Consider the following 14,593-nt stretch of genomic DNA (forward strand, 5'->3'; position numbering starts at 1 on the left):
ATCTCTGGATTAACTATATAGGGTTATTATCTGGGATATGTTTATTTTCCTAGTGGTTTAACTTGATGGACTTATGTCTTTTTTCAACCTAACTATGTAACGTCTGATTGGGAAAAGAAGGGGTACGACTGGGAGCCAGTCAGGTGTGAAAAGGCTAGGATGGGAAGACACCATAGTAACTATAGCATTACCAACCAGAATACTGCCAAAAACATTTTATTATTATAATTATTAAACAGTATTTATAGTGCCAACATATTATGCAGCGCTGTACATTAAATAATGATTTTGAAGTACGAGGGGGTGCTGAGAAGTCCCTGGCTTTGCCTCCTTCCAGATGAAATAGAAAAATGAGTGTGGGGGCATATGACAGCCCAATATCTTGTTATGTAACTGTGCAAATATCAGGTCTTTGCTATTCCTAAACCTGTTTTTGCTTTTAGTGAGAAGCTGTGATGGGAGAGGCACAAAGCAAGTTTCTCCTTGTTGGAGTTATGGGCCATCATGAAGTTTTTGTTTCTCCAGGGAAATTCAGCAAAGGACATTAACACTGAGATGTCACAAACACTGGTGGAGAAGTGTCCTTACTACAGCACTGTCACAACCTGGATATCTCGTTTCAAGACTCCGCCTCCGCCGTTGAAGATGAGCCCCGCAGTGGGAGCCCCCCAACCTCAACTGACCCGGCAACCTGCAATGCTGTCCATGAGCTGATTATTGAGGACCGGCGAATATCCACAAAATAGATAGCCAAGATACTTGACATCTCACAGGAGCACAGGAGGGTTTGTTATCACCACTATCCTAGAGATGCGCAAGCTTTTTAATTACTGGACCAGCATCTACACTTATTAATTTCTTTACTCATAAGGCAAAAGCTTCCCCCTTTGCTCTGGAGACATAGCCTTTCCCCATACCCCCATACAACTTTTGCTGCTACAGTGCTCTTGGCTCACCAACCTCCATATGTAAAGCATGAATAGCCTCATTCTTAAGGTTATTTTACTCACTTGCACTCCCACCTTTCTGATATTTCCCATCACTGAAACCTGTACCCTTCCTCATCAGCAGACAATACTCAGCCAGCCTGCATCCACTCTGCCCTGCCTTTTAGGCTTTAAATCTACCTTGCCTCACTTTCACACCATGGTCTTACCTTTACATTACCCATGAGCCACAATATAACAGACACCTATTATGATACCTCCTAAATAATCTATGCAAACCAGGCAGCCAACCCAAACATACCATTTGAACCCACCAAGATAAGTTCTGCTCACCTATTAGCTCTCTTTGAAGCAGAAGACCCAACACATACACTACATAGTGTTTTAGAAAACTGAATATCTTAGGGGATAAGGAAAGCTTCTTCTCTTGTTGGAGCAAACTGGGCCATGGGGAACCAGGGTTCTGTGTATGCTGCTTTTTATTAATGTATTTATATTTTTTCCTCTTTGCTGAATTTATTACACTTTTGTCTTGTTTCAACCCATGTAAAAATTGTGAAAAATGTCATTTAGTTATAGGTTGCAACCATTTTAAAGACAAAAAAAGACTGGTGAGTAATAAGTATTTTATTTACATACATTTTTTAAGGTTTTTAGTCTAACCACTTTACCTCCAAATTTTCTGGCACTAAAAACTGCCGAAGCCAAGGCAATTTATTTCTTACCCTATACTGCCCCCTGCTGTAATATCACTGATAGCACAATCACATGATAAGGGGTACTAGTGTGTTCTAGTAATATGAACAGGAAACAAATACATTCAGCAGGCTGTCATCTCTGATAATGCTTTAATTTCAAAACTTTCTCTAAATCAAAGGTCAAGAAAAGAAATAAATAAGGAACTAGACCACTTGCTTACTGCAAGCTTGCTCCAGGTCTTTGACTTAAAAATAATGAACCAGATGCAGCCAACTAAACATTTTTAGGAGGATAGCAGCAATGGCAGCCTCTCTACTCCTCTTGTGGCAGGTGTATGTAAAAGACAAATCTATAGAAAAGATTATCCTATTGTGATGACATACATGTATCTATATATATCTATATATCAGCAATAGATGTATCTGTTTCTAGGCACCATGCACTGATCACAGGTAACCTGTCACTGGTGCTTCCCACAAAGCCACCATCACTATTGTCAATGCTGCAGCCAACTTCCAGGTCCAAAGAACACCTCTTTGACTATTGGGTGGACACTGAATTTATAATTCTTGTACAAGACCAGAAGTTACATTTGTCCTGGCTCCTTATTTATATGTATTATATATATATATACATATATATTATCTATATTATATGTATTTGCAGCAGCACCACATACAGAAACAAGCTCTACACTGCGCAGAAAAACATCTCAACAGATTCATCAATATGTTGTATTGTTGAAGGTGTGTCAATATAGGTGTGTATATATGTGTCAGGAAAGAGTTAGGCTCAGACTAGCTGTGAAACATTTACTAATCCCAGGACTATTCAGCCTAGTGCACAGGAGCAGTTTTAAGCAACAATCTTTGGTTTTAGCAAACATTTCTAAAAACACTGGTCAAAAAAATGCTTTCAAAGGTTCTGCAGGTGGCATCAATTTAACTCTATGAAGGTAAAAGGGGTGGCAAACTACCACTGGACACTACACCTAGCATCCAACAAAAGGGTACCAACTTTGCCACCTCCAGCCTTCTGTCAATGAAAGGAATAAAAACAGAACCATTCAGTCCAATTAACCATTTTTGGCAGTTCTGAGCAGCATAATTCTTGCAAAAACCACTAGCTTGAACTTAAGCCTAATGGGGTTCTAGGACTAACTCAATGGAGACCTAATTGGTGCAATTCCTATCTAGGACATAGGGCTGCTACCTCCTCAGCAGGAAAGAGACTTGTTGACAGCCTTATTATGTTTGAAAAATAATGGAAGGCTGTTTTTTCCTAGAAAAGGTTGTAACCCCACCAGGACAGTTATTGAGAAGAAATGTAACACCAACAAGTGGAATAGCAGGATGCTAGGACATGCCTGTTTTGATTGATGTCTGTTTCCTGATTGCAGAGTAGAGTAAAACACGACAGGGGTTGTACATTTTCTCTATTTTTTTCACCACTAATAAAAAAAGTTTTTTTGGCATGGATGAATGAATATTGAGATTTCTTTTGATTTAATTTATAGACAAAACTAAGGCTGGAAGGATTCTTCAGTAGTCCCTTTTGGAGTGATTTTTCTGTACAATAAATAGGGTTGCAAATGATAGACGAATACAGGAGGAGAGGACCCTGCGCCAAAGAGCTTACAATCTAGTAGGTGGGGGAATTTACACACAATAGAATGGGAGATATGTAGTGGTGGTAAGTAGTGATGGTTTCAAAAGATTTTTAAATGAGCAGAAAGTAGGAGCAAGCAGAATAGGATGAGGAAAACCATTCCAGAGAATTGGGGCAGCTCTAGAAAAGTCTTGGAGTCGTGTGATGAGGTTATGAGTGAGGAAGTCAGTAGCAGGTCATTGGAGGGGAGGAGAGAGCGGCAGGGGGGTATTTTTTTACCAGATCAGAACTGTAAGTGGGACAAAAACTGTGGAGGGATTTGAAGACAAAGCACAGGAGCTTAAATTTGATTTTAAGATAAAATGGAAGCCAGTGTAGAGATCTGCAAAGAGATGCAGCAGAAGAGGAGCGGTGGGAAGGATGGATGAGTCTGGCTGTAGCATTCATAATAGATTGTAGAGGAGAGAGTGGGGTTAGAGGAATACCAGAGAGGAGGAGGTTACAGTAGTCCAGACAAGAGATGATAAAAGCATGTACAAGGAGTTTGGTGGTCTCAGGGGACAGGTAGGGGTGTATTTTTGAGATGTTGCGTAGATGAAATTGACAGGACCTGGAAATGTTCTGAATATGACAACTGTGCTATCCAATTTCCAAAGGTTTATGTACACAAGTGTTGCTAATAAAGGACAGCTTTTTACATTTGGCAACTACTCAGCTCAAACGCATTTATTTGAATACCAAAGGTGCTAGAACAATCACCCCCACTCCCACTGTTAAATGGAGGTAAATGTGAATTTATTACCTTGCACACCAAAACTACACCCATGTACACAAGCCTTAAACCAAATTTATGTACCAAAGTTCATACTGGTGGGTTAGAAGTACCCCTGACCATTTCATACCTCCCAGAAACTCTTACAGTGGCAGTATTTGTGTTCTCAGCAACCATTACTGATGACAAAGCAGTGAAGAAAAAAAATTATGTCCATGGTTATTTATGTAGTGGGCTGTCAGAATAGGAGGAAATTGCTAGCAGCATTGGCTTCATAGTTAAGCTTAAGTTTACTGGAGATTGGCACCAGTAATGGCTTGTGATGATTTATGTGCTTCTAGTGACATTGTTTTTCCTAGCCAATCAGTCTGCACATTTTATCCTCTAAAGCATTGAAGCCTGTTCATTAGGCATCTCTAAGAAAGCCCAGACAGATGATCTAAAGGCTGTCCATTATACACCCATTGGCCACTTATTAGGTACACCTGTTCAACGGCTTGTTAATGGAAATAGGTAATCCAACAATCACATGGCAGGAACTCATTTAGGCATGTTGCAAAGTTTATCTGATTATGTTTAAACCAAGCATCAGAAAGAGGAAGAAAGGCGATACAGACAACTTTGAACTTTTACATGGAGGGCCTGACTCTTGCCTAGAAATAATCACATCGAAAGCAAGTGTCAAGATTTTCTGTAAACTCCCACAGAATTTTTCACCACACCTTGTCCTTGGAGGTTAAAGGAGCAAAAATTCAGGTGTTGGAGTAGGAACAACATGGTTCCTAAATGCCCTTGGCAAACCAAAATTTTTTATTCTCGTACTCTAGGATATCTTTACTTTCAATGGTCTTGTTCATTCACAAGTTTTTTTCCATCATAGGATCTCTGCTATTACCTTAGTTCTAGGCAAGTCAGCTGGAGACATCTGCAGCCAAAGTAGGAGTTCTATCTGAGCAGACTATCCTATATTGGTTTTGTGCCTTTGGTTGAGATTGAGATAATCAACTTTCTTGTCCTGGTCTTTTTTTTTTTTTTTTGACAGTTGCACTTGCATTTTGGTTGAAATATTATGGGCAAAGCACATTACTATACTTTTCTGGAATATTCTATTCCCACACTAAACAGCACCCATCATATCTTCCAGATAATTTACACTTTATTAAATAATGTTTTTTTTGCATTCAGAATGCCATCCTATAATGTTACGTACGCAGCTCAAAAGTGTTAGAGGTCTAAATGCTATGTAGGGATGCAGTTGGTGCAGGTTATGCACATTTTGAGTGTCTACTCCCATGTATGTTCCATCGGACTTGAGATGCGTTTTGTCAGACTGTATTACCGGAGAAATGTGATGTTTGATATGATTTAGGAGAGATCATCTATTAAAAACTTTGAAATTAAAGTTTTATGAAACTTTTATGACAGCAAAATTTAGAAAAATGAAGCCTATATAATAACAAAGGTGGTATATACGTGGCGTAATACTTCAGTATTGATCCATTACCCAACAAAGCCAACCCAATCTATATAATCGACCCCCATGATGCTTAGGATTTAATTTTCTATTGAAGGGATTTGTGTGAAGATGTTCAATAGAACTGTTGTTGCTCAGAACAACTAGAATGCTGCTTTTGTGTTTGCATTGCAGAATGGAATGATAAGGGTAAATATGATGCTATAGGCAGCATTAACTTCCTTCAGACAAACACTGTCAGGAATGCAGACCGGCACACCTAGTCCACTTTTCCCAGTTTTGTAATAATATCTGAAAGGTGAATCTTTTTGTTGCCCATAGCAATTTAAAATCTCGTCATTCTGCACGGGATGTGTTGTACGGGGAGCTGGTTGTTATGGGCAACCATAACTGGTAGTTTATTAGTTCACTATACACACAAACTAGTAAGTGGGCTGTGGTAATATAGATAACAGACAGGCCGAGCAGTACTTTTGTCACCAAAATGGCTTCCCAGGCTTCATGTGTGCTCTAAAAAAATGCCCAAAAGACCATCTTCTGTTTTTGTAAAAGTGAACCCACCAGTAATGCTAGACTAGGGGCAGAATAAATAAAAAATACAAACTACATTGTAACTGTATATATTCAGGTACCAAAGAAAAAAAAAATGTTTTTAAATTTTTTCTGTACATTACTGGGAAGGAGAATATTTGCCTTGTTTTTAGGAATTACAATAAAAAAAATGAGATGACCTTAAAAACATAAAATAACAAAAGGGAAGAACATCCATAAAAACACATGAATGAGAACACAGACACTCACCATGTCAAAAAGTGGGGGAAATGTAAAGCTGTGTTGACCCTATCCCTCCGCTCCACAGACAAAAGAAAAATTGGCTGGATATAGGTCCCATGGGACATTTTTTAGCTCAGGCCCATCATGGTCATTTAGCGACCCCCTCTTTTCGGGCGAGATTTTTTCTTACGTTCTGACCCTGTTGTGTCTGTACAGTACATGGGAGGTGTCACCGAAAAAGAAAGAAATAGACCGCAACAAAACATTGTCAGAAATTCTAACCCTTTCTTACTACAAATGTTTATTTTTTTGTATTTTTGTAACAAACAACATGTCTACATAACTTCTGACTCTAGAGTAACACAAGGGGTCAGATGAAGGAATCACAACAACCAGGGGGCATTTGGCGTTCTCAGCCGTGATACTGAAGAATTCACTACAGATGTGGAAGACAGAAATGTTTGGACCGGTTACCCACCAGGAGAGCTGAGCATTTACAGTGTTCTTATTAAAGTTAGTTGGTCCGACTGAAAAAAAACAAACACAAAACAACCAAGGTATAGGAATCTCTTTAGAAGGTGGCAATCCCTCTAAAGCCAGCTTGGCCATCTATGAGAGACAGTTTTAGGCAGAGTTAGATTTTTAACTCAGTTTGGGTTCCTATTGGGAAGACGGACAAAATCTTAATATATTAACAGTGCAAGCGAGGGGGTTGGGTTAGAAGGTAAGAGTGAGAAAGGGGATCAAACATTTTATATCTTGTTTTGCTATATGGCAAGAGTAAATCCATTTGTATGGAACGTGATAGGCGAGCTGTGGATTCCTGGTTTGGTGACAACCACTCAATTCTTGTTCTTGGAGCAGGAGACAAGGTAAAATTATCCCCAGTGGGGAAACTCCATCCAACTAAACTAAAAAATGTTTTGGTTCTACCTGGGATATAGTTTCAAAGCAATTGTGAAGCCTTGATCATATATTTTTATAGTTAAAGTGGATATAATCCCAGAACGTGCACACAAAGAAAATTCTGAACAAGCAGTGAAATTGTTTTAAAACAAGCAAAAGGCATTGCAGACCTGGATATTGCCTTGTAAAAGTGACGGTGACACCATCAATGTGCTGCACATAGCACAACTCTGGGAGGGACCCACTATGCCCATCCAGTACAGGCTGCCTGCAGAAAACTACAGAAAAGGGGCAGATACAATCGGAAAGAACAGCAGTGACTATAGAAAATATAAGAATATAGAAAAGAGCAGCACAGTTTCACAGATCTGAAAGAAATATACAAAAAAAAACTGTATGGGCTCTATTTATGAATGATTCCCGTCAATTCCTCTAAAATTCCCTGATCAAAATTCCAATTACCTACACTCATTTCTGTTCCTATTAAAACAATGTCTCGTTCTGCCATCTAGTGGCCAATTGTCAAGGTGCATAGCTCACAATAGGAAATGTTATATATGAAAAAAATATTATAAATTATGAATTTAAAATGGGAAATAATTTATAAATACACTCCTAGGATTTATATAAGAATGCACATCCATTTGTCTCCCTGTATTTAGAGTGTTTAGCTTTGAATGCACCAGGAATAGTGAGGGATGCCATGTTTTAAATGTGAATTACCGGTACTGCTTGTAAACCATGCATACTGTAAATTGCTTTATGTCCATTTTCTGGGAACAGGTGCACTTTAATCTGTAAGTAAAAGAAATGTAACCATTTTTGGTGAAGTCAGGCAGAGTATAATCTATTGCCTTCTCTTGATATCATTTCCAGACACAGAGCAGGCCTAGCATGACATTTCATACAAGCTTGCTGTAGTAAATGTTGAAGTGCACTCTTCATGTATTCCTATGGAGAAGCCACCTAGGGTGAGGTTAAACACAGTTTGGATTTTTCCAATGACCTTTGTGATAAAATCTAGCTTTGTAATTCCAGTGAATCTCTGAAACTACAAAAGTACAGTGAAGGATTAAAACGTGCCCCACTCCACCAAAATAAGCTGTCTGTAAATGGAAAATGAATACGCCATAAACATACAGCACTGTTCTATGGAGAGGAAAGGATGAGAGAGTAGCACCCCACTGTGCCCTCTTCCATAGCAAAGTACAATGGCCATCCCTATGCAATGTTTCATTTATCAGTCAGGACAGATTGATGAAGACATCAGGGGACCAATGTACACATGCTAGACATTCACCAGAGACAATCACGATTGTTTGTCTTGGGTGACCCAGTTCACAGTTAAGCAGCAAAGAACAATGGACATCAAAATGCAAAACTGTATTAGGACGACTCTCCATGCAAACATTTATCTTATACAGACCAGTATAGTGAGTGTTGCCATCAGCACATGACAAAAGTTTTGCAATGAGGCAGAAAGCGAAAGCAATGGCAAAAACTGACATCAAATTTGAGAGCCTCATTTGTCTTCTGCCTAAAAACAAACACTTACTAACTGTGTATGAAAACAGAGAATTCAACAGGCTCCTGTACAACTGCAGTTTGCTCCAATTGTAGGTCTACCCCTGGCCACAGTACTGCAACCAATTAGAATTTGTATCTTACAGATTTGACTTTAGTGGAAAAAAGGGTCACTAAATATTGAGTGTTGGTGTGTGCTGCCTGAGGGACTAGACAGAACATTAAAAATACTATACATTTTTTGGTTTAGATTAGATCCCTAAAATCTGTAGAAAAAAAAAATAAAGTAAAAATAAAAAGATAAAAAAATGCATCTCTTCCCCTAACCATCACATACAAAATTCAAGTGCAATTTAAAAAATTATTAATTATACTATACACTTTGTTCTCTTGCCATAATACTTGTTTGCAGGTAGTTTTTTAAACCAACTGAAAAAAATAAAAAACAAAAAAAAATGTGTGCCAGCTTATTGTAACTTGAAATAAAGGGCAATAACACACCACAAAGATTGAATGGTGTCTGAATTGTGTCAACATTTCACCACTGACTTATGTTGATAGTAAAAATCAAAATCTTTATTTAATACAATAGGGAAAAAAATGCTTAGAAAAAAAAAGAACTCTGGTCACTCATTATGCCACATGGACAGCAATGAACAAATATTTGGTCCCTGTCTACTGATTTACCATTAGGAAGAAAAAAAAATTTGTGCGCGTATAACAGAAAGGAAATCCTCTCTGATGCTGGCCAGCCATCATATGTTGGGGGCAAAGAGCACAATTAATTTGATCCAAATGCTAACATGTTCATATCCTGTCATGCTGCTTTCCTGAAAATCTAATACAAGCACATAATTAAAAAAGGCAGAGTAAAATAATACTGTAAGTGTAGTGGCAGCATCTGTTCTGGCGAGAGTTCTTTAAAAACTTTTGGGAAAGGGATTTGAAGTATTGTCTATGAATAAAGTAAAAAAAACAGTAGATATGTACCCCCTAATATTCTTGTTGTTACGCATTTGCAGCATTCCCATTTTTATTAGGAAAAGGTGGACAATCTGCATAATTGTTTGACAGGTCAAGCATTGAAACCACTTTACTCTATATGACATCCGCTTTCAGAAGTTCCAACGACCTTGAAAAAAAACAATATATTCTCTACAGGTTCTAGTCTTGTCTGCTCTCTCTTGCAACTGAATTTTAGAAAACACGTTGCTCAACAGCTTATACCTCAGGGGTCTATGGAAAGGCTTGAATACGTTTGTACTTGGCAGCATGCATATCTAATAGATGAGACAATACTAGAAGCTTTGAAGGTCTTCAATCCTGAGTACAGAAGAACAGAAGCTGTTTTTTTTTTTTGGATCATTCCAAAGCCAAAAGAAAAAAAATACATTGAGAGGCGTCCATAAAATTTTTCTTAAAAGCCCTTTTTTCGTCCAAATGAATGGAAGGAATGTAGACTAAGAAAGTCTTTCACATAAAACAGTTTCTATGACAAGGAGGGACAAAGTGTTGGATAGACCAGGGGGAAAAAAAAAAACAATACCAAAAAAAAAAAATTCAAAATTAAAAGTAAAGAAAAAAAATCCCACTAATTAAAAGAAAGCTATTTATAAGGCCGTAAAAACCTGGACACTTTTGACCGAAGTAATTTAATGAAAGATCGTGGGAACATCTCTTTTGATTCTTGCGCTGTGTACTTAAAGTAATTTTGAGGATGCGCTAGGACGTCAAACAATGCCTTGATCAACTTCTTGTCCTAAGGGAAAAAAAGAAAACAGAAAATAAATTAGAATACTTTAGAGTTCCGGGTAAAGAACAGCCAAATTATAATATTCTCTGTATACAGTGACCTAAGAAAATATTCCAACCCTCCCCCCTCCTTCAATTTTGGTATGTTGACACTATGAAACATCACAGGAAAGACTGGAAAATGTCTGTTCACCTGCAGTCCCCTTCCAACCAGACTGAAATTGAGAAAATTGAAAGAAGAAAATCTTCCAGTTCAAATGTACACAGCTTGTTGTATCATACACAAAAAGACTAAACGCTTTAAATGCTGCCAAAAGATGCTTCAACTACGTACTAGGTCTGAAAACTTATGTAAATTTCAACATTCTTTGTTATGTAACATTCTTTATTTTTGAAAACATTTTTAACAACAAAAACAATACAGTAACCAATCAAGACATAATGGGAAACAAAAAACCAGCATGTTACACATTGCACAGAGACATAAAGAAAAACGTGGTGAAGTTACATACAACATATCAATGTTAGCAATTTGAATACATCTGTGGGACCGTAAAACATAGCAGAAAGAAGGAAGAGCAAAAAGAGTATAAAATATAAAACCCCCCTCTTACCCTGAGAGATTCAGATCCAGGTGGCACTTAAAACTCCTGAGTGTCTTGGTAGTAGATCCAACTACCCCACATCACATTAAATTTGTCCTGTGTACCCCTTAAACTAGCAGTCAGGTCCTCCATGAGCATTTTATCATGGGTACCGATGTTGATTTCCACAACATAGGTATGCAGGCGTTCGCTGCCACTATAAGATGTCTGAGAATAGATCTCCTATAGCTCTTATCCAAAATAGTGTTTTGATGCAATAGGAAAAACCCAGGGTCTCCCGGTACATCGTAGGTGGTAACCTTCTGTATAAGCCCCCCCCACCTGTTCCCAATATGGGCCCAGCAACTGGCATGAGCAGAAAATGTGTAGCATGCTGCCCTTTTTCTGGTTGCACCGCCAATATCTGAGACTTCGGGGAAAAAGCTGTGTAGCCGGTCTGGGGTCCTGTACCACCGAGAGAGGATCTTTATAATACATTTATAAATTGTCTACAATTCTGTTTTCACTATGTCATTATGGGGTACTGGGTATAGACAGAGGAAAAAAAAGAAAAGAACTTAAACTAATGTAGCATCAGGCTGCAAAATAGCAAAATTGAAAAAGTTAAAGGGGGTCCGAATACTTTCAGAAGCCACGGTATATGGGCAGCCAAATATGTTCACTACATAAAAACTTCAAGAAGCTTTGGTTCTTACTTTGCATTGCTACACAGTGGTTGTGTGTTCACAATGCAAACCTATAAGTCTGTGTTAACTCACTGAAAACAATGCACTCTGTGTGGGGGAATACGTAATCTCAACAGTACTCCGTACAGTATCTACTAAAAATAAGTTCTTTTTATTACTCTGAGTCTTTTTGGATGACAGTATAGTTTAGTCCATCTAGAGGGTCAGAGTTCATTCAGTTCTATAATAATTGGAGATAAAAAGTCTATATGTTTAAAAAAATTTATTGAACATTCATCACCCTTAATTAAATTTTGTGTTCAAGTTAACTATACTTTAATAATGTTATGTGTAATTTGTCAGGTACATAGTGTTACTTGTTAGCCTGTGATACATGGGGTTTCCAGTCTGCACTTATTTTCTGAATATGCCATGATGAATTTCTATTACTTGTAAGTTCATGTCTTATTTTTCACAGCCACATTTTTCTTTCCACTCAACTTTCCATTAGTATGCTTTAAGACAGCACTCTGAATAGACAGATTCCTTAGCAATGACCTTTTGTGGATTACTTTCCTTGTGGAGGGTGTGAAGGACTGTCTTCTGAACAACTACCAAATCAGCAGTCTTCTCCATGATTGTGTAGCTTACTGAACCTGACTACAAGAGCATTTATTAGCTCAGGACACCTTTGGAGGTGTTCGGGGTTAATTAGCTGAGTGGTATGAGACACCATGAGTCCATATTGAATCTTGGGTAGTATTATGCTGATTATTGCTGTAGGCCAAAATCCGCAAAATTAAAAGAAACAAACGCTTGAATCATATCACTGCGTGTAATGATAATAATAATGTGTGTAATATATGTCTTTCACTTTTCGAACTGAATACCTGAAAAAAAATAACTTTTCCGTGATATTCGATTTTCTTGAGATGCACCTGTATATCGCTGTTGTATTTGGCCCCTTGCCTGGGTTTAAGCTTTAATGATAGTGATTGGACAGATTAGAAAATCACAATTTTTCCATATTTATGTCGATGTCAGTTGAGTCTTTAAATAGGATGTTAGCGTACCTTTAAAATTTCCTGGTGGTTCTCTGAAGCATATAATCTGCCATCACGAACAATATCTTCAATTAACTGCTGGTAATCCTCTGCAAAAGTAGCAGCATAATGGAAAAATAGATTAGTTGGTCTTTTGAACAAGACAATAGAGACATAATCCATTTCTTGCTTTGAGATCGTTCACTTTTCTATATTATATTCTTAAATATAACTAAACCTTTGATCTGGGTCTAGTGAGGGACATATTTTACAGGGTCCCTGTACTAAGGTAATGAAAGTATCATATGGACCAGTCTAAAATAGGAGTCTTCTCATCACTCCAATGTTTGGTACATTAAAAAATATACTATAACTGTTCCAGACTTTTGAGCTTTTCTAAAATACAATATCCTAAAAACTCCTTTAGATGTGAGCAATCATACCGCTGTACAGCTTAAGGCATGTCCATGATTTGTACTTCTAATGATATATACCAGACGGTAACCCGTCTTTGGCTACTAAAATTATGGACTGCCTGTCTTACTGCTCTGCCAGTTTAAATGAATTAGGTAGATGCACACTGTAGCAAAGATACAGAAGAAGCCAAATTCCAGAAGACGTCTGATCTTTGCTGTGAATCACCAAGATGCTCTCAGACTTCTTGATAATGAAGAATTAGATAATAAAATATATAATAATAAATAATAATATGTGAAATTAGCTTTTTGTGAATGAAAAAAATGTTAATAACTGTACAAGATTTTCATAGTCAAGAAAAATATATTTTAAATATGTAGTATGTTTTTTTTTTTTTTTTTTTTTACTGCTGACAATTTGCAGATTATAATCCAAGAATCCTACATTACATTAACACATACCATCATACGTAACATATGGAACTTGGAAACCTTTCCCGCTGTTTCCTTCATTGGACTTAAACTGGATCCACAGTTTGCGAGATCGCGAGGTGAACGCAATAGGCCTCTCATACGTTTGACACGTTTCATAAGTCGTTATAGAAGTTGGCGAGGCTGGAAATGGAGAATTGACAGAAATTGAGAAAATTACTATTACCGTTTTTTTTTAAGTTTGAATGCAAGGGACAAACAGGATATGAAATACATGCTTGTGTGAAATCACAGGCTGCTCCACTGGATCACCAAAAATTTTAAGAAAACTTTACTGTTTTTAATTTGCAAGGTGCTAAAATAACCTACATTAAACATCTAATAGGTAATCAGGAACACATAAGCTTTAAAAACTTACCTTACCGCTGTCAGCACCTGAACAATGGACACAGATTAGAAGAAAGTAGATGTATTAGCTTTTAACTGAGTAGGACTATAGCAGCTTAGGGTGCTTTTTTGGTCTCTGGGACACTTTTGAGTCACCATATAAAGAGACCTTGGTGTCCTGGAGAAATAAATTCAGCTGGAATTCTAGCTTTGCTCTATAATTCAGGAACAGTTTTCCAATATATTAGAAATTGTTACAAACCTTGAAAATAAAGGTGTATAGCACCACCTACAGGCTATTACCAATCACTTCATCATATTCACATCATAGATTTTTTTTTCACCAACAAGTACATTTCCCTGATCTGACCTAGCTGATACTATCTAGGGCAGTGTTTTTCAACCATTTTTGAGCCACGGCACATTTTTTACATTAAAAAATCCTGCAGCACACCACAAATCAAAAGTGTTACAAAATTACACTTTGTAGCTAATTCTCGCCTCTAAAAATAAACAAGGCGCTTGAGCTACCTACTGCCACCCACTGACATGGAAGAGTATTACATTACTCTGCCAGTCACTACAGCAC

General features: G+C 37.6%; 1 protein-coding gene across 1 annotated transcript in view; it reads right to left on the reverse strand.

Annotated features, from left to right (window-relative positions):
• Nucleotides 1-5,336: 5,336 nt before the first annotated feature.
• Nucleotides 5,337-14,593, reverse strand: part of SCUBE1 (signal peptide, CUB domain and EGF like domain containing 1) — a gene marked incomplete at its 3' end in the record, with an annotated part of 137,165 nt that continues 127,908 nt past the window's right edge. The window contains 3 exon segments of the mRNA XM_072400305.1: nt 5,337-10,463; nt 12,800-12,879; nt 13,648-13,800. Coding sequence (XP_072256406.1) covers nt 10,311-10,463; nt 12,800-12,879; nt 13,648-13,800 — 386 coding nt within the window.

This window comes from Pyxicephalus adspersus, chromosome 2 (assembly GCF_032062135.1).
Source record: "Pyxicephalus adspersus chromosome 2, UCB_Pads_2.0, whole genome shotgun sequence".
Taxonomy (NCBI): Eukaryota; Metazoa; Chordata; class Amphibia; order Anura; family Pyxicephalidae; genus Pyxicephalus; species Pyxicephalus adspersus.